The sequence below is a fragment of the Xiphias gladius genome, chromosome 22 (genome assembly GCF_016859285.1).
Source record: "Xiphias gladius isolate SHS-SW01 ecotype Sanya breed wild chromosome 22, ASM1685928v1, whole genome shotgun sequence".
Lineage (NCBI taxonomy): Eukaryota > Metazoa > Chordata > Actinopteri > Istiophoriformes > Xiphiidae > Xiphias > Xiphias gladius.
The window spans coordinates 5453756-5475780 of record NC_053421.1 but is presented as its reverse complement, the minus strand read 5'-3'; the positions used below and the strand labels follow the sequence as shown (position 1 = coordinate 5475780).

General features: G+C 40.5%; 1 protein-coding gene across 5 annotated transcripts in view; it reads left to right on the top strand.

The window, feature by feature from the left end:
• The window catches only part of LOC120784419 (vacuolar protein sorting-associated protein 13B-like), a 339421-nt gene that overhangs the window by 203728 nt on the left and 113668 nt on the right, over positions 1-22025 (top strand). For 4 of the 5 annotated variants that reach the window (XM_040118221.1, XM_040118219.1, XM_040118222.1 and 1 more), the window contains exons 32-33: positions 14466-14669; positions 18805-18931. In XM_040118221.1, coding sequence (XP_039974155.1) covers positions 14466-14669; positions 18805-18931 — 331 coding nt within the window. Of the gene's footprint in view, positions 1-5910; positions 6025-14465; positions 14670-18804; positions 18932-22025 lie in introns of those variants that run through there. The other variant, XM_040118224.1, reaches the window with a different exon arrangement.

Sequence of the window (22025 nt, the reverse complement as noted above, 5' to 3'; positions counted from 1 at the left end):
AAGAGGTATAACCAGAAAGCAGTCACGTCATTTTTGTTTACCCTTGTTCAGTGCGAGAGAGAGAGAGCGCACAGGAAAACTACTGCCCTTCACCTAATGTTCTTTTATATTATTGACATAATATGATATAATTTATGCCTTTATCCTTTAATAACATGCAATTGCTAAAATGGTTAAAAAAAATTATATTTATTTTTTTTTCATGTCTGTGACATATTCAGATATATCCTAGACATTAAAAATATAATGAAAGGTGTCAGTGTATGTATGTATGTAGTGTTGCTAGTATGATGTCAGTATAACTATCCACAGATCTTTTCCCTGTCTATTTTTGCTGGGAACAGCACGCGTCATGCGTAAAAAATACACAAGAGACTGAAACTTTAGATGATGCGAGGCTCGAGCAACGCCTCAGACACACGTCTCACTGGGGTGTGTGGCTTCTTTAACCTGCTAACATGGGCACCAAAATGAAAACCAAAATGGTCCTTGACCGTCACACACAGGCGAGGTAAGAAGTGTGGCCCCGGCCTAATGCTCCTTAGTGGGTAGGCCCTATGTATTACAGTTACTTTTCTCTAGCACCACCTGCAGGGTGAAAAATAACTGCTATGCACATTTTCATTCACACCAGAAGATATACCCTTTTGGTAATTTTGGTAACAATATGCCACTTCCTCTGGCACCGCCCAAGTAATGTTCTCATACTCAAGCTGACCAAATGAACTCCGTAAGCCTGAATCTGTGCATTACAGTTACCCACTTCACGTATGAGACCTTGTCAATGCAAAGCCGAAACACCCACAGTATGAATTCCCAACAACTGCCCTTTCTTTTTTTTTTCGTGTTTAACATCCGTCTGTGTGTTGCAGTTGGAGGCCGTTATTCATTCCTTTTTTGGTGGCACTCAAGGTGACAGACCTTATTTGAGAGCTTCCCGGAAACTGCTCTTGTGTTTTGGAATACTGCTGTCAGTCAAGTCGGAATGCATGCTGACAGAGGCGAGAGGGATCACCCCTCAGCTGTCCTGCTTTCATAAAAGGGCCTGATCCAGGGGTTGACCGCCTGGCTACAGGACTTCAGCCTCAATGAGTGTGCCTATATGTGTGTGTGAGTGAAAACGGTTCATCCTGAAGCAGGATATAAGGCTTCTAAGAATACACCCAATCCACCGAACTAGGAAGCTCTGTGCTCAACTGCAGCATGCGGTACACACACATACCAGTGTTACCCTGTCAAAGTTTGCTGTGTGTGTGTGTGTGTGTGTGTCTGTGTGTGTCTGTGTGTGTGTGTGTGTGTGTGTGTGTGTGTGTGTGTGTGTGTGTGTGTGTGTGTGTGTGTGTGTGTGTGTGTGTGTGTGTGTACATGAAATTCAAAGTGCATATGTTTTGTGTATGTGCCTGTGTGTAGTCCGACCTCAGCCTTGTGCATTATTATGTTTTAGTTCCTTTTTTCCCTGCTCATGACATGTTGATGTTCTGGCATCCTGTGTAGTTGGTTTGAAGCGGTCATTGTACTGACAGGGAGACTGACTGGCCAGTCACACAGCAGTTTTGGAGGCCAGGTGGACTGTCAGGGGAATTTAGGAATACTGGGAATAGTTACTTGATAGTCAGTGTGTCTCCACTTTGTCTAGTTTATTTCCATAGGATTTATATGGGAATAGCTGAACTTGAGCCATGTGTCGATATTCACAGCAAAGTCTGAGACAATAAATTTTGAGGGAGAGTTGTTGGCAACTTTTTTTCTCAGAGCAGTGAGGCTTTTTTTGTGGTTGCAGTGTAGTGCTGTTACAGTTGTCAGGAGTTTAGTTCTTTGGCAAATGATACAGAATAATTGCATCAATACAAGGTTATAAATATGGTTGTATGTTATGTTATTGTAATATTTTTTTGTATATATATACATATATATATATATATATATATACACACAACTTTTGGAAAAAGTTGTCCTGTGTGTATTTCTGTGAGCATGTGTCCATGTATAGTATATCTGTGTGTTTGTGGTCAGTAGTCTCCTGCCAAACAGCAGTTATCAGTAGGCTACACAGTAGAACATCCAACCAGAGCAGAGGCAATTGGAGGATCAAGTGGAAGTATGAGAGAGAGAAAAAAGAAGTCAACCTCAAGAAAGAAGGAACGTGCAGATGCTTTCAAATGTCCGTGTGTGAAGCCATAAGCTCTTAGTGTAGTGTAATTGCCTAATACTTGCATAATAAGAGGCACATTACAACCCCAGGAGGTCCAACCAGACTTGAAAGAACCAGAGGCTGGCACTAAAGTGGGCTAAAAAGTGTCTTCGTCCTCCTGGTCTTTACCAGTTGTTTTTAATGCATCTCACTCAATACCGAACAGCTTATTTAATATATACTGTATTATCAACTCAAGCATATGTGTTTGATTAGTCCCTCTACATTCATATGTTTGGTCTTTTTCCTTCACTTACGAACCATCTTGCTTAACACACAAGTATTTGTCGTAAGTAAACAAATGCAATATGTGGAAATTATATATTCTCTATAATGCTCTTATGGTCTTGAGGCAGTTGCTTCTTAACAATCCTTACTAAGGCACCTGTAGGAAGATTTGAGGGATCATTTACTGTATACATTTCCATGTAGTTTGAGTACCACACTCCAGGTTGATCCCAGCTCACATTTTTGTCAGGATGTTTGTGATATTTTGAATATCTGTTTGACATTAGTGAACCAAATGTAAAATGCAGATCTTTCCCTTTCACATGTATAACACTTACAGAGTCTATTGAGTCTATTACGAATGTGTACCTACAGGTATTTTATTTTGTAGACTGTCCAAATCAGGCATGGTAGTGTAGTTACCGAAAGGTTGGCCCAAAGAAAGTGACTCTCCACACAGTAAGTATTCTGTTAAATTCAGAACAGCTTATATCCATGGGGTCAAGATTAGCAAGATGGTAAGTAAGCGCAGTGTGAAGCTGAAGCTTACAACACAGTGCACTGTGTGTGTGTATGTGTGTGTGTTTCTTCTTTATGTGTGAATGTCAGTCGTGTTACTTCAGCTGCAGTAGAGAACCACTGAGGGAAATGTGAAGCCACCATGTAGACAACTCTACTGTGGTGGTCCCCTTTCTTCTCTCCGTAACTTACCCCACACACACAAACACACACACACACACACACACACACACACACACAACAGACCTCCAATCAACACCCCACCCTGTTACTTTATCGCACGCATGCACGGCTCTAGTTACACACATGTAAGCGGAGCAAAAATTATTAGCAAATATGCTTTGCACCATATATTTTTGCTGAAATGAAATGTCCAACTGTTGGCAAGACTTCCGTCCACTCCTCAGTGATGACGAGGATCCAGTGTTTAAAGAATCGTTGTTCTCTCCTTGATATTTTTCCATCCTCTCTTCAACTGAGAAAGCAGTTGAAGAGCTTTGAAAGGAGTTTTTTTTTTTTTTTTTTGTCACAGTTCTCACATTATGTGTAGCCTGGTAATGGATTGATATTAACAGCATGTTGAAGCCACAAAAGAGTTGGTTTTTTTTGTTTGTTTTTGTTTTTTTGAGAAAGCTGGCATGATGGCTGAGGGAGAGGTCCAGCTGACATGCACATATTGGATAGGTAGCACAGTGAGACAAAAGGTTCACACATCACAACCTGACATGTCACACTCACACACACCATGTCACACAGTGTGCACTCCTCGCTGTCATGTCTGTTCTTTACGTGTGAGACATTTACAGTAACTGCATATGTCAGTAAGAGCAAGTACGTTTGTTTGCAAAAGTTTGGGCACCCCCGTGAAAATAATGAATTTTGTTGATTTTTGCTGCCACAATTACTGTTTAATTTGTTTGTATTATTTAAATTTATGGAAAAAAAACTAACAGTGCATTAAGTCAACAAAATGTTTAATTTGTGAATGTAGAAACACAGATGGAAGTGAGCTGACTTGTGCAAAACATTGGAGTATTTCCTGTTCTATATCTTTATACCCCAACAAATACTTTGATCTACTCTCCCAGTAGGCTTTTTGCCATGAGTTTTTTTTTTTTTTTTTTTTTTTCGCATAATTAATTACTCTTCCTTTCCACCCAACCCTAACAGGCCTTGTTCAGCTCCTCATTAAATGCCTGCTTTGTATTACTCCCCCGTCTATACATGATTCAGTCATCATGTGTCCCTACAATGCACTACTTTTCCCCTCCACCCACATACCAAGTCATCACACAGGATGTTGTTTCCTGTCTTTTCCTTACATTCTTACCTTCTCTTTGCTTCTTCCCCTTCTCCTTACTCTCTCCCTTCTTCTCTACCCTGTTCTCTCTCCACTTTTCTGCAGAATTTCCCCTGTTCTCCCCCTGTTTTACCGTTTCTTTCTGCCCCGTCTGTCCCCTAATCTCCCTCTTCTCTGCAGGATGTTGTTGAACATTTTCTACATCTGCCCTCTTCTGTTCTTCACCTCCCACTTTATTTGGTCTCCTTGTTGCTCCCTCTCATCTGTCTCTCTCTGGTCAACTCACAGGATGCTGTACAGCATTTCCTGCCACCAGGGCTACAGGAAAGAGGCTCAACACGGGCTCGTTTGATGTGCCATCTCCTCTAATTTTTTACACCTGGACTGTTTGCCTCACAGATTTTCTGCTCAACAGAAGTACTACTCGTTCTCCTTCCTTCCTTCCTTCCTTCCTCCCTTTATTCCTTCCTTCCTTCCTTCTTTCTACACCATCCTTTTCTCAGTTTCTCAGTCTCTCCCAGCAGCCCCTTGCTACACAACATGCTTTTTTGTTCAATAAGCTTTAAGACCTAAGGGGGTATAAACTTCCATTCCACAGACGCACAGGGGGCTGTCGTGTTCTCATCTCTCAGTTCCTTCTAATAAAACCAAGGCCCAATCCAGTTGCCAGCTCAGTGCAGACGCTGCCGTAGCTCTGTTTTGCATGTTTTTTCTTTATTATTTTGTCCCTTTCTTCTATCCATTTCTTTCTCTTTGTTTTTTTCCAATTAAAGGTTCTCAGTGCCTGCAGCTGTTTGGATGGTGGTCAGAAGTTTTGGCATTATGTTGTTTGAATGCCATATTTTCACAGCACTGCCTGTTTAGAGTTGCGGTTTGTCAGGAGCCTGGACGACAGAGGCCACTTCCTCCTCACTGTTCTAGAGTCGCTGTACCAAAACACTGACTGGCAAAAGAGGAGAGGGGAGAAAAAAGAATAAGATATTAGGAGGGGGGGATTGAAAGAGAATACTAAAAGATGAGTAGAAACCTATTATGGAGGGAATTATGTGAACATTATGCGTAGATAAGATACAACAAAAGAGAGAATGAAAAGCAAGGACCAGAGGTGAGGTGTTGCAGCAGGAAACTATTGAGGGAGGTTGCCTACCATAGTAACACACCTCTTCATAATTTTCTCTATCATTATTTTTCATTGACGTTTCTTTATTCTTTGTGCACTGTACTTAATTACTACAATTCAATATTTCCAGTCATTCTGTGTCTCACACAGCAGTTTCCTCTTTCCTCTCTGTCACTTTCTATGACTTTCATCTCCCTTAGCTTTTCTCTCCATTTTATGGTTCTCACATTTTGCATGATTCTTCCTCCTTATTGAAACAAGGTGCAGCTCCAGAAAACACACCAAACAACCAGGCTCAGGCTGATTCCTAGAGAACACTGTCATTCCACATGTAAAGTATGACAGGCTCCAGATGAGACTGATTGAACGCAGCCTTTATTCCATTTTTTGCCTGATGAAGCTCTCTGAAATGTAGCCATTTCAGCAACCTGTTAATTGGTTGTACGCGATTCCAATTACACCTAACCTCTTTTCATGTGTCATTTCTTTCTGTTGCTCATAATCTTTTTGGTAAATTTCTTTCCATTTCTTTCTCACTATCTTTCCATACAGGAAGTGAGGAGGGCTTTCACCTCACTTAGCCGACAGAAGTTGGATCATTTGCCTCGCAGTTTAAGCTGTGGAACTGCTATGATGACATGCAAACGTTTTTGAGAAATTAGCCAGAGCCATAACAAACCAAACAATTTTTGGTAGTGATATGTGTTCACATGTCTTGTGATATTTTAAGTGGAGAAATTTGAGGCTTTACTTGCTTCTCTGCTGTAGATTGTCATTTCAATCATAGGTGCTATAATGACAGCCCCATAATTGTCAAATATCAATAAGCATTTATCTGCTTTGAATACATAGTACCCCTGGAGAGAAATAATCCAGACAAACCTTTTGGACACATCACAGTACGAAAAGCACGGACGTAAGTAATAAAGTTAATGATGGCTTACTGTTGCGATGTCATTGCTTATTGGGACACTTTAATAGATGGGACTCATCATAAATGTCATTGGTAGCGCTTTTGCTTTACCTACTATGACAAGTCAAAATGTATGCTATGAAAAAGGCGTGAGCTGGATTTTGTATCACTTCATCGGGCAATTTTTTTCCGCATGTTTCTACTTAAACCATTTACCTTTCATTTTACATGGTCAGGCTCAGAGCAGAGTTGCAACAATTTCAGTCTACACTATTAACCTCCCTCTGTTACTTCAAGTGCATTTGTGCTACATTTACACTTTCTCTCCTGTTGATTTTAAATGTAGTCTTTTCTTTTAGTTCCACTCCTATCCCATTTCTTTACCTTTTCTTCAATCTTCCCTCCATCTCCCTCTTCAAATCAGCAGCATCACTAGTGGAATTAGATAAGCACAGAGAGTTCACTTCCCCCATCTGATTTCCTCAGATAGAGGGGAAAAAGGGGGAAATCTCTCATACAGAAATGTCACCTTGTATAAACACACTCTGCGGTGTGGATGAATGCAAGATCCGCTTCAGAATTATAAACACTGACTCCGCAGTTGTTCACAGAGGAGGAAGAATTAGCTGATGTAGGAAGCATGTGTGCCCCAGATTATTGTAATTATTTTATGCTGTTTTTCTTCGCTGACATAAAAGCTTTTGGACACTATCTCACGAGAAAACGGTTTTAGTCCTGTAGTCTTGGGCAGCACCAGTGGTTTTTTTTAATCTGCTCTCATATTCTCAAAGTCCAACCTGTCTCTCTTTAAAGCTTGTGATTTAGACATACGTTTTTAATTCCATTATGTGGGAGCTTCCAGCAGCAAGTCATTGTATTTTGTTTCATTCTGCATTTTGTTTGCTGTAAGGAAATTTGAATTAGAACAAAATGTTGTTTAAGGTCAAGGCAAACGTCAACAAGAAGGACCTACTGTTTTAGCTATCTGATTACATGTTTGTTCAGACTGTCTGTTAAACCTGTAGCATACATTAACTTAATCAAATATGGCCATCTTTTCCCAGACTTTGTTTAGGAAAATTTTCATTCTTCATCCAAAGAAGGATAAGACCTTGATATATAATTTTGTTGTTTTAAACATTTGTCAGAATTCAATAATTGCAGTAAACAATTTGAAATCAACTTCAAAGTGCTCTGCCAAAGACCCTCATTTCACAGATAAAAATGATCATCTTCAAAAATACACACGTGTCTGTGTCTATACTAATCTGAACCAGCTTGGCAATACTGAACCGCTTAATCAATATCAAGTGGAAAAAACAGTAGTGGTTCGTGCTGTTGGATCCATAAAGCGAGCCTAATTTTACTGCTCCATAAAACACCCTCCTTGCCAGAGCATGAATTTAACAATTTATGTGCAGAAGTAAATCACAAGGAATGTTCTGAAGACTCTAACCCGCTTGGTTTCAGACTCATATCATGGAGTGAATGTATATTGCATGTGCCTGTGCATGTGAGCATTATGTTTTAATGCGTAATGCCTTTATGATTTGCCATAGATTTTTTTTTGTATTTGCATGTGCTTTTATGCCTGTTATAAGATTTGGGAATGATCAGAGGAATATGCACCACTGCTCAATGTATTTTCTGACAATCTGGACAATATGTCTGAAGCAACATGTGAGGTGCAGCTGAACAAGTATTGCTGTTGCTGTATCATCAGTTATCATCAATCTGCTTGCAACTGCATCAGTTGGAATGAATGGTTGTGGTCCTGGGAGATTCTATCTCCTTTGTGTTTCAAAAGCAGTTTGATTCTCTTCAGGCTTTGTCAGTCACACGTCAACACACCGAGTGCTTTGCCAGAGACCAGGGACAGTGTTCGAATTTGGAATCTTCCTCCAACAAAAGGATTATTTTCCTTTAATTAGTGTATTAGTAGCATCAAGTTATGCGTCTGTTCTACTTAAGTTTGATGAAAATGAATACATATGAGGGCAAGCCAGATCCTTGACCTCCCCTGCCATGTTCCTCACTGCAGCCAGTTACAAATAATCTATTCCACGCATGTTTTTAGCAATTAATTAAAGATAAGGCCTCTCAAATTAAAATGGCAGTGAGATTACATCATTGTGAAATTGCTTGGTGGGGACACAAATCTGGTTTCAATCTGAAGTCTGAGGAAGTCAGTGAGGCATTCCCTTCACACCTCAGCATCAGGGACTTGCTGCTAAAACTCTGCCTGACATGTTTTATAAAAGCAGCATTATATCCATTTTCACAGCGGGGAGGAAGCATTTCAAATCTGTTACTGCTAACAGAGGAAATGATTTCACAAGCACTGGGCCATTCAATTTCATGGGAAAAATGGTAGCTTTGTCCTGCAGTGACGTGCACACACACTCAGATGACTTGTAGTAATTCTCAGCAGCGACTTCAAGTGCGTATATTGTAGAAGGAGATCTAAGACTGATGTGCACACACAGACACACACAAACCTGTCAGTGATTTTCAACAACAGCCACAACTTCAGTTGTTCACAAATGAGGATCCAAGGTGCCTTTTTGAGTGGATCCATTGCAGATGTACCTACTGTATGAAGGAATCCAGTGAGAAGTCACTGCCCTTAAAAAGCCAGAATTACTCTCCCTGTTACCCAAGAATGTTCCATGCTTAGAGCTACATGCAAGCAGAAGCAGAAGAAGAGCAGGGTGGGCACGCCTGTCTGTGTGTCTGTGTGTTAGTGCATGTGTAAGGCTAAGCAGAACAGAAGCAGTGAGGATGAGACGTGACATCTGTGCCATTATTTGATGCAGAGTACTTCAGACTGAATTGTAAGGAGTTGCATCAACATTCTCCCTCATACACAGCCAAGGGTATGTGATATTACTTCATCGATATACTTTTTGATATAATGTGATAATAAATGAGCCAGTATCCACCATGTGATTGTAGCAAACCGTATGTTTTTACTGCACAATGAATCATGGGGTATGATGAAAGATTAGAAGTTTAATTTGTATAGTCACTGGCATGTGTGAATTCCATAAAATACACCAATTGAAGCCAAAGGAAATATCTGTACAATCTTCACACATGGCTTCTTTGCAACAATGATGCAAGAAGTAGGTTTTGAATTAGTGCATGATGAGCCTATAAATTATACCGGCCAGACTGACATCTTTAACAGGCCATCATGGCGAGCACATATTAGCCAGTTTCTACACAGCAACTCATCTAACACCCACCATGTTTATAACAATGTAACTTTTCTGACATGTAAACTGCATGGGAGATAAATGACTCCAGTAATTAAGATATGTTGAAATCACAGTGCAAACACTGACCTTTGGTGTACACCATGTCATTGTAAACAGAGGGACTTCTTCTTTAATGCTTTTCTGTCAACTTTTTACTATCATGTACCACTGTCATGAGGGTGGTATGAGCTTGAGCCAAGCCGTGCTTGTATTGTATATAGAAGTAAAAGTTTCCTCATAAAATCTTACATTAATATGATACAATTGGTCGAGTATGAGTGTCTTAAAGTGCAATCTGCCTAATGAATAACAGGCTTCTGTTGGGAGCAGCAGTGGAGATGAGTAAATCTGTTGGGCTAAAAAAGGATAGATTATTGAGTTTTTGTCATGGGAATTTGTCAGTACACCAAAGCTTAGACACAACGCAGGAAAGTGGCAATTTTTGTTTATTGCGTATTGAAAAAAAAAAAAATCAGCCATAGATTGGAATTGTTGTACTTGGCTTAAAACACACACAAATAAGTCCCTTGTTATTGCCAAGTGACAAATTTAGAGCATCGTTACAACTTTGTTGTCTTGGATATTTAGTTGTTTTTATAACAGTGTTTGACTTCTGTTGAAAAAGCTCCAGTCATCAAAAATGATTTTAGTAGCAGCAGCATAAATATCCTTGAGTGACTGAGTCTTATTCTGCTGACTCGCCTTGTTCCACAACGTAATTTTCCCCTCTCACTCCAAGGGCTACTCAGCATTCTAATTCAGAGCCTTAATTACTGTAATTGGTAGATGCAAATTAACAGCAATTGGACTTGACTGGGGTCATAAATCAACATCTCTGAAGTTGCCGAATTTCTGGCAATTCAGAGCGGACCACCATAGGCAGGGGTGCTTAACTTACTAAGCAATTGCAAGTTTCATGAATCATAATGCTTATGAATTCCCCCTCGGCACACACACAGGCCCAGTGGGACTCCGCTTTAAGCCATTGGGAGTCATGGTAAACTGATTGAGAAGCCACTGTGCAGCTTTAGCCCCTCCACAACAGAAATATCATGGAGGAGTTGCCGGGTGCTAATGGTGTTTGGCTAATAATATTTGGAGCCACAGAGAAAGAATATCAAAACCTCAATTGAACCCTTTCTTTTTTAGAATTTATGGACGACAAAAACTATTTATGCTGGTTTCATAAAAACCCTCTGCCTCTTGGATATTACTTTAGCATTTGAAAAAGTGGTTTAAAACAAATGAAATGACAAAGCAAGACATGCACTGTTAGTGTTTAACATAGTATGTGTTCTTTCAGGTCAAATATACATTAGCTGGGGTCTGCTCGAAACAAAGAACACGGAACACTCATGAAATATAGCACATCTGTGTATAAATCTAATTTAGCTTGACTTTGCCGAATTAAGCCTGAGATCTCAATGAAATTTCTACTCAATATGTATGTTCAACCAGGAGAGCAGAAGCAGAGGGCCTCATCTCCCTTACACACACACTCACAAGCACGTGCACACACACACATTTACATACACTTCTGCCTCTGTTGAACATGTAACCAGACATATATTGCATGTGATTGTTGAGGAAATGAAGTGAAAAACAGGTCTGGGGTTGCGGGTTCAGGTTGCGGGTTTCAGTGACGAGATCCAGAAGCCAGCGGCGCTTGGTATTACCCCGGTACTTCCTGCCCCACTGGCCTGAGGTAGGGGATGGGGAGGGTGTGTTGAGCAGTTGACAGAGGGAGGTGGGAGGCCATTGAATGCCAAGAGCCATGATACACCCTGCCCCACAGGATCCTCTCGGCAAGAGGCTTTAACACAGCCCACGGCTCCCACACTCATACCATAAAGCCCTGAACCTCAACCAGATCCCATTGTGGTTTGTTTTACAACCTTGAACCACTGTTAGCCTTCAAAACCTCAGCATGGTAATCAGCCTCTCCCAAGATTCCACTTTCGCTCTTTTTCAACAACCTTTTTTTTACCCTTATTTACCCACTGGCTCTGTTCAGCATGATTTTGCATCCCTGTAACACTCCAACACTATATTTCACTTTATTTTTTTTACAATTCATTCTCTCCTGTCAAGCAGGTTCTATATTCCAAGTCTGGATGTTATTTCAAGGTTGTGTGCAGCAGCAAATTAAATCTCTTAGTGGTTACACCTAATACCATCGTGGCATGGAGCAGCAGTGCGTGTCTGCATGAGCTTATTTGTTGTTTATCAGTATATACATGTGCAATAGCTAATGTGTGTGGTAACTGATGTGCTATGCATGTGCCCAGAAGGTTCCTCCTTAAATCCTATCACCACTTCAGCAAACAATCCCAAATCTGCAACACGTTAAGCACGCAGTCTTCCCACACGTCTACTTAATAACACAAATCATGACTGGTGCTCTGCCCAGCACATGCATAGACCCAAAGAATGCTAAACAGAAGAACATAACTTGCAATTAATTGTCCATTTGTAAATTTGTCTGCATATCTTCCAGAGGAATTTGGGACATCATTATTTTTTCTTAGTGATGAAGTACCAGTGAATTGCTCTTTCCAAGTCCTGCATTCTAGATACATAACACTGCCATGTCTTCACTATTTTGTCTGCTGTTTCCCACTGGACGGCTTGAATTAGATGGAGTCTTTGAATTTTGGCCATAATAATGTTGGATGGGAGCCCTCATTTTTCAGCTCTGATGCGAAATCGACCCAGTGGCTTTTTAGAGTCAAATTGGATTTAAATTGTGTCAGAAGACGGAGAAATGTTTTTTAAAATAATAACCATGAATGCCATGAAACAGAGCATTCTTACTGCAGAGCTTTTGATCCATTTTTATAAATAGCAGAATTTTGTCGTAAAAAATAATGTTTCTGTGGTTTTTTGCTGCAATTAAAATAAGGTTGGCTGAGGAACAAGGGCAAAACTAAGTACTCGTGTTTGAGGAAAATTTCTCTCCCTCTCCGAACCCCCATCCAAAATCCCCCCCACCCCACCACCGCCGCCTATCCTTCCTCAACTGCAAAAGCATGTCATGTACCATGTCACCACATGGTAGTGGCAGGAAGTTGTCGGATAATGGCAGAAGACCCAGAGACTCAGCAGAAAGGTGTGTTCCACCTGCTTTGCTCTGTATGTTTTTAGTTCGTCTGTGTATATGATGGGCAGAGTGAATGCCATGCTTTCCCAAAGCATTCTCCGATTCCTCTCAGCCAAGCGGTGTGGTCTTTACATGACCGATCAGACACGTCAAACCACCAGTGTTTTCCCCCCACATGTACAAGAAAATCTGGCTTCAATTATTATTGCACCCCAAGGGGAACTTCCAAAATTCCTCCCTTCCTCATTTGTCAGAAATGAATCTCTCGTTTCCTGTGATTGGCTGAAATATGTCTTTTGATATTAAATCACAATGGTTTCCACTGGCTGCATGATCAAGACAAATGTTTATCATATTTATTTATGTCATTGGAGATGACCCTGCAGCTCAGCAATGCACAGACTTGGCTGCAGATTCCCATGTTATGTTGATTATGAGTAAGAGAGTCTCCTAAATAAGCTGAAGTTAAGAGATAATTTGGAAAGCATATGAGGTAACTGTGGTTTGTTTAATGTGAAAAATACAGTGTGGGGTTGGGGAGGGTGATGGAGGTACTGTTACAAAAGCCCTAATGAATCTAGACTGACACATCCCACCCAAATCTTACAGGGCTCTTGGTTTGATTTATATTATACTCTGTTGATAAATGTGGTTCCAAATGTTGATTAAGGATCTGTTTCACTTGTTTGTATGTCAACAAATCCAGCTCAATCTAGTTATGCACCTCTGATCTCCCATTGCCATTGTTTTTGCACTTGGTGCTTATTGTCATAACATCACGCTCTGGTAGAGGCCTTTCCAGTGTGGCTAAGGAGGGGAAACGCTATATGAAAATTGCCATTGACATTGCAGAAACAAATAAAACTACTCATGCTGCCACTACATCTGTAGCCATTTTAAGCCCTTATTTATACCATTTAAGCTCTCATTTGAATTCACCAGCACAAATAAACATATCGTAACGAACTGAAATCCCTGATGTCATATGCAGATGTTGAATTTTGATTATTCCTGTTGCCTCGTGAATTCGTCAGGATCTTGTCTCTCAAAGCAAAATAGATGACATCATTTTTTCTTGGCACTGATGGGACAGTTTTACTCACTTGACTGTAACAGTTCAGAAACTGTGCTGCCCACTCCTGACATATCTCTACATCTCTTCTACCATATTACAGTTTGTGTATACTGTAGAAGTCCTGTGTTTCTGTAGACAGAAATAGAAAAAGAGAGGCAGTACGATCCCCACTCTCCAGACTACTGTGGCATCAAGCCAGGGGTTTAAGCAATGTTTACCACTAATGATAAGCTGGCATGAATCAGAACTTTATAAAAGGCAAATTATTTCACCTGAGGCCTGCGGGGTTATTTATCTGAGGTCTGGCTGTACAAGTGCCAGAGACTTTGATTTAGTCATAAATCATCGTGTAAGAAACTTGTGCTACTAAACCACTGAGCAGGCAAAGGGAATAAAGAAGTCAGTAGTGGTTAGGGCCTACTGCCAGAGCCTCTTTACTGGCTCAGTATAACAGACTACCTGGTCTACTCCTGGGGTCATGTGCTTTATTGTAATTGACTATATGAAGTGCAGCCTGATTTAGTGTGACCGCTGAAACAATAAATAATACCTGTTCATGTTTTATACATTCAGGTTAGTTGGACTTAGACACCTGATTGTTGAATTTGACTGCAATACCCTCTCCAATATGTTGTTGACAAGATACACTTTCTCAAAGATCTTAATCTCAGCCTGACCTGGGCTTTCTATAATTCTTAGCACACTACATGATTTGTAAAGTGAAACAACTGAATAGCCTTTTCCCTCTCTTCTCTCCAGACGTGCACTGAACCTTGGCATCCTGCGTGACCCAGGTTCAGAGGTGGAGGACCGTCAGTACCAGGTCGACCTCCAGTCCATCATCATTGGAACAGCTCAGTGGGAGCAACTCAAGCCAGAGAAGGAGGGAATCAAAGGAGGTGTATCAGCAGAGAGTGAGAGGAACTCCCAGAACCCAGCCCTGGAGTGGAACATGGCCAGCAGGTCAGAAGTCAAAATTGGGCAAAAATATGAATTAACTGTCGTACTAAAATTCCTCTGCTGGCCAGAAAGCAAACTCCGGGATGATGCCCATTTTGCTCTGTATCTGCCTTATGTTTTAAGCAGGAGGTGGTTTGCTAAGCTGTTAGCCATTTGACCTTCATAATCAAAATGTTCAATAATGTGTTTGTTTTTTTTGGAGCATTATATAGGATAAAAAATTTGATTATTTGACTATTTTTAGCCATGGCTGCATGGCTCAAGGAATGGCAGTGTTGGTTTGTTGGTCCACCACTTTGAAATAACTTCAGCATATATTACATGGATTGACAGGACATTTTGTACAGACATTCAAGGTTCCCAGCAGACTAATACTAATGACTTTGGTGATCCCCTGACCTCTCCTCTAACACCCCCAGCAGGTCAGATATTCCAATTATCCAGGGAAATATTTCAACATCTGCAAAATGGATGGGCGCATTATTTTTCACAGCAATTAATGTAAAAAAACACACACATAAATCTTTTCGGTCTTCTGTGCAGGCATCATGGTTCCCTGTTAATGTGTCCTAATGACTAATGACTATGTTACATAATGTATGGCTCTTTTATCATTTTCTTAATTGACATTGGACAACAGTGGAGTTTTATGAGCTTGAATTTCATTGCAGCTAAATTAAATTGTTACACCCCTTGTCAGGTGCTGTGTGTGTGATCTGCTGTGAATGTCCCATAATTTAGCTCATCAGTCTTAAGTTGGGAGCACCATGCAGTTATTGAGTTAGCTCCCTATCATGGAGCCTCTCCATGCACAGATATAATTACAAACCCTGTCATTTTTTTATAGACTCAGGAGCTAAAACAAGCATGAGTGTAACAGCCTGTTTGGCCCCACATCCTTTTTTTCCACTCATGTTTTGAGAGGGATCAGGCCCAAAACTCACAGAATCACAGGCAAAGAGTCCAGATTTGTTCCCTGTCAACTAAAAATAAGCCTTGTGGAAGAATGCAGTACAAAATCAACACGGGCCTGATTGAGACTGAGATCTCTCAGGTCATCGGAGCTTAGAGTGAGGCTGGCTGAGATACTCACACCTTTCACACAAAGAGAGCCACACTCAAGCAAACTCTAATGCACACACACACACAAACCCTCATTCCACTCATACTCCTTATGAACGCTATTTTCTTTACTGTATGTTTTAAACACACATACACATCACACACATCACACACACACACACACACACACACACACACACACACACACACACACACACACACACACACACACACACACACACACACACACACATACACAGAGTATGATAGTGTTTGGAGCCCTACCAGGAAAACATAGACTGCTGCTGGTGATACTATTGCTGAGCCCACAGCACTCACACTGCAATAGGATCCTTTAATGTCACAACCACTCAAGATGTATTTAAAGGAGAACCCAGACTGTTCCCTTTTGGGGTCTAGCTACTGTATGCTTTTTAATAAACGCAAACAATGCCCAGAAAACACTCAAAAATGCAAGCTAATTAATCTGGATTTTTGTTAAAAAGGGAGACCTTGGGAAGAATTGGGTTAATGTCAGGTTACAATTTAATTGCTGACCATACCTTTTGATTAAGCCTCTTCTCCTGTATAAATCGCAGGGCAAGCATCACTATAAAAGGAGGGCAAAAGCAATCATGCACTCAATTCAAACAAGTTTGGTCCATTTAGACATATTATAGCTATTCAGAACTTGACTATAGCATGACCTGATATATAGCTTAACAATTACTTTTGTACTCAAAGGATTAATACACAGTATTATATTGTATAGAAGGTCACTTTCACAGTAACTTTTTGCCAGGGCAGAGTTGCGTAGTAATTAATCATCAAGTAATCAGAAGGATTTAGCTGCAGACAGCATCAAAATGTGTCTGTTTAAATGCCCAAACACAGAATTTTCATTCCACTCCATCATAGATCTCTGTTTTACTATTTCCTCTCATCTCTTCTCAGTTTTCTATCCAAATAATTAAGATTCACACCAGTAAGCAATTGCGTCTCTTTGTTGTCAGGCTGAGAAGGTCAGAGTTGCTGTTGTTGGGGTTCACGAATTTCACCATAACTCTCACTTTTAGCTTCCAAAGAAGTCCTTCAAGGTGCCTGTGGTTGCCTCCTCATTCCCCTCTCTCCTTCCCGTAGCAGGAACAGCACTGGTGGTTCTGTTGGAAAATGGACTTTGCTGCACTACTGTGTGCTGCACTATATAACCCAGACTCAGACACCACCCAACCTAGTCATAACTGAACATGCGATTTAGAGTGTTCCAGCACACTGAGGAAAGGAGAGTCAAGTTCACAGCTTTACTTGTCTGCTGCAATCACCAGCAGAAATACACAACCTCGGTTGTAATTAGTTTTGACACACACCACTTCCAAAGTTCACACCTTTCCCTCATTCCCTACATTGATACCCCCCCCCCCCCACTCTTCATTTTTTTGGGTTCAGTTCCAGTAGTTGCGGATCTGCAGTGGCCTCAGTTCGCTTCCTGAGGTTTTGTGAGGAAATTCCAGCACCATGGATCCACTGACAGGATCTGTCCTCATCACAGTGTGTAGTTGCCGGCTAGGAAAGACCCTGTGTCAGGGAGCTGTGAACTCTCCATCTCCCCTCCTGTCAGCCACCCTATGCAGGCCTCTCTCTTTTTGTCCTTGCCACTAATATCTCCCCTCACTGTTCACAATGTCTGTGTAGCCTTGTATGAAAGAAAAATCATTCTTTCCATCTTATGTTGTTTGCACCACACCCATTAGAAGGTGCACGCGCACACAGGCACAGAGAGTTTTGCGGACCAGTCAGAGGCCCCCATATTACTGGTAAACTGAGACTCACACCTCCTTGCCTGGCTGGTGAATGATAGCACCTGTCCGCTGCAACGAGACACTCATTGTTTCAATCCCTGTCTGAGGGGAGATTAGCCAACACCAATTGGCCTCATAGATCATTTGACCTCTGAATTAGGCCTCCCTCAAACTCTCTACCTAAAGAAATGTGTCAGAAAATAATCCCTTAAGGGCACTGGTAATGCACATTTGTGTAGCAGAAGTGAATATGATATTGGTTCTGGTTAAGTACTGTACTCTAGGCCACCTAGAAACAGGGCTTTTTTTTAATCCTGGCCAACTATAAATATTGGAAGCCATACCCCTTGATTGTTTTAATAGCAGCAGATGTGGCAATTAACACCACCTTATAAAGCCCACTTGTATATTTGTTTTACTGCTAACAAATGTTCCCACAAATATGACTTGATTGTGGGAATGAACATTAGTGAAATGGAGAGAGTTCATGTGACAAGGTCTCAGTTTGATCTTGTGTATACAATTTAGGGGTGTTCCCAATTGAAACTTGTCAAATAACATCTCATTCTGTCTCTAAAACCATATTCAAGCATCCAGCTAAAATGTGTTAGACCAGAAATTTAAAAAGGACCAGAGATATTTCACAGGTCAGGCCTGCAATAGAAAATCAATTTTGAAGTCTCTTATTTTGATTTCAGCTTGTCATCCTACTGGTTTGAATTTGAAAAGCCAGAACAAGTTTGAAGTGTGTGTCTGCCTGTCAGCTAAGGGCATAACAATAGCTCAGTTGTGAACATTTTGTGGTTTTGACTGTATTGTGTTGACTTGTCATTCTTAGGCCAATGAGACAGTCTTAAAAAAGATTTTACAACTGGTAACCATAACAACTTATTTGTAAATAAAGGGTGGTAAATAAATAAATGGTTCCTTATGGTTGCACTTTTTATCGTCCAGTCATGCTAGAATCACTTCAACACCACGGTAATACACTTAAAACTAAAATATAATTACGCAGTAAATACTTTTTGAATGAAAATGTCCATTACGTTGCCATAAGGTAAATTATATGTAGATCTGCTTGAAAGTATACAACTCCAACTGGAGAACCTTTGTATATACTCATATTATGTTCTCCAGATGTTGCTGCATCCAATGAAATTCATCCCATAGTTGTTTTTTTTAGATTTTGAGAGAAAATGAATAGTAATATACTAGTTATGGAGCCTTCTCGAAGACGTATCAGTTAACTGTGTAATCCTGTATGTATCTCTGTACAGTATCAGGAGGCACCAGGAGCGCCGGGCCATTCTGACACCAATCCTGACCGACTTTTCTGTTCGACTGACAGCAGCCCCGGCCATCATCTTCAGCAAGAATCTCTCTCCTGACAGCGGACAGGCAGAGGTCAGAATCAACACGACACAACTTTTTATGAAACTAGCCTCACATCTTTCTCTTGAAAGTTTTCCACAAGAGAATTTATCCATACCATGGCAAAATTAATGACAACTGGTCCAGGGGAGACAAGGATTTTCTAAGAAATTTATAAAGTCAGAGGTTGCATATTTTCCTTCATCTGTTTTGTAGAAGTTGGTTCACTACTTATACTGACATCTTGTGTCCTTGACCATAACCTGCTCCAGTCATGGTCAAAGGACACAGCATCATCTGCGACAGATTGCAAACATTACTCTCACAATCCATTGTTCATATGAAAATAGACATTGATTATGTTAGATGTCAGAAGCATTTACGTTTTGCTTCTTAACATACAGTAACTTACTCATTAGGAATCCCTCAGCCAGTCTGCCATGTAATGGAGGCTTTTGACCCACAGAGTTCAAACCTTTCTGCTTATACAGCTGATGTTTTCTGGCACAGCTCTTTGAGACTTCCTGCCTCTTTGATGCTTCGTCCAACCATGCTAACGTGTCCCTTGACAATGCGTAACAGCTAATCCATAGTTTGCACTGACTCACATGCGCACACACACACACACATGTTGGTCTTTCTAAAGTTGCGAGGACACTCATTGACATAATGCATTAAGTCCCTTACCATAAACTTAATGATCGCAAGTAAAGGCTTAACCCTTACTGTAACCCTAAAATAAAGCTAATTCTAACCTGAACCCTAAAACCAAGTATTCACCCTCAAACAGAAGTTTGAAGTTGTGAGGACTGGTCAGTATGTTTTCATAACAATGGTTTCAAACCAAATTTTTTTCCACACAACCATAAAAAGGCACTTACACACACATACACAAGCACGCGCACAGACACACACACACACACACACACACACACACACACACACACACACACACACACACACACACACACACACACACACACACACTGTACATTTGTACTTCTATATTTGCGAGGACACTCACCTTAATCAGCACAACTAAGTGCCTAATCCCAGTCTTTACACTTAACCTAACTTAAACTTTTTATGCAATTGTGCATTATGCAGTGGATTATTATGAGGAACAGTCATTTCACTGTGGTGGTCAACTGTATCTGAACCAGAGTAAACAGACAAAGAGCTAAAACAAATGGGCAGAAAGGCAACCATCCTAAAAGACAACTTATCTTTGGAACCAGCCAACTGAGCAGAAAAACCTTTTGCTGCAGAATCCAGACTTGTAAAAACAGATTTCTCCATGGATTATAGTAATTCCAATAGTTTCACTACAAGGAATGATTTTGCAGTACTTATCAATATTGGCCTCCTGGAAACTTTTACTTCACTTCCCCAAAAATTGATAGAAGACAAAGGTTGACTGGACAAATGCTCAGCTCTCAAATTGGTAAGAAAAATTGATTACAACACACAAAATGCTGTGTGAGGGTTTACGATATATGTCCCCACCAGCAAACACTAGCACCTGGTTATATTCCTGGATCCCCTGTAAGAGATATTCAATAAAAAGAATGCGACATCTCAGATTAGTGTTATGCACAATGATTAGGTCAGCCGGCAAGTTGCCCTTGATGCAGATCCCTGTAAGTTAGCCATAATGGCTGTTCCTAGCAGCTACATTCTGTGTTTACTTCAGGTCAGACTCAGAGACTTTGGAAAGTTGTAGAGGGCTCATGCTGGTTGCCGCAGTATACGCTGTTTTGCAGGAGTCCTTGTTTCCTTGAATTTTATCAATGGAAGTGTTGAATGCAAATGACCCATACAGCCACAATAACCACAATTGTGATAAATACACCAAGTTAAAATAAACCACAATTTTCCTTTAACCCTAAAACAGCCCTTTCAATGTGTGTCAGAATATGAGGGCCAAAGTCAGCCAAAATCTCCTCACTTTCCAAAAATGGCCTCACTCACAAGGTCTAAAACTCAGACTGGTCCTCACAAAGATAAACATACAAGCACACACACACACACACACACACACACACACACACACACACACACACACACACACACACACACACACACACACACACACACACACACACACACACACGCACGTTTCTACTTCTATCTTTGTGGGGACCCATCATTGGTTTAGTGAAATCCCTAGCCCCTTACCCTAACCTTAACCATCATAACAGAATGCCTAAACCCAACCCTAACACTAAACCCTAAAACCAAGTCTGAACCCTCAAACAGCCCTTTAAAGGTGTGTCAGAAAGTGAGGACTGGCCAAAGTGTCCTCACTTTACCGAAATGTCCTCACTCCAAAGTGTTAAAACTCAAACTGGTCCTCACAATGGACAAGGGTCTGAGGTCAGACTACACACACAGGCACATACAAAAAACATATGCACTTACAACTTCATGTACGCACACACACACACAAAATGTGATTTCCATATCTCCTTGAGATATAGAGACGCAGAGCAAGTAACAACACAAACAAAACAGGACTTTGAACTAAGTAGTGTAGATAAATTACAACAATTTCTATATTACAATACATACTCATCTTCAGATAATCTCAGCTAACCATGCAAATGTAACAGATATCTTTATTAATTTTTAAATATATCTAAATAAGTAATATATGGTATATTATGCAGTATATAATTTATTTTTACAATACACAGTCTAAATGTTCAGTCACGCCAGCAGCATATTCTGTAACTATTATTGTAATCTCATGATATTTAGGCCTTAATGTGTTAAAGTAACTGCTAGTACTAGTACTAATAACAAAAATACTAATGATGATACACTTAATGTTATGAATCTAAATGAAAAAAAAACAAGAAAAACAAATTGTGATCATTATGTTACATTCGCTGTTGAATAAAATATTAGCAATCCTTTTAAGTTCTTCAACAGTAGGTCTGAATAGATTATGTTTACACAGCAGGCACCAATACCGTTGTGTGTAGTTACTGTAGATCTGGCACATGTGTGTGGTTCAACCCAGAGTGTTAGTGAGTGATATCCTGTTAGATGTAGCCTCCAGGCGGAGGTTTAAACTGCTGGCTGGGGAGGGGCGGAGGAGGGAACAACTGAGCTAAACAGAACA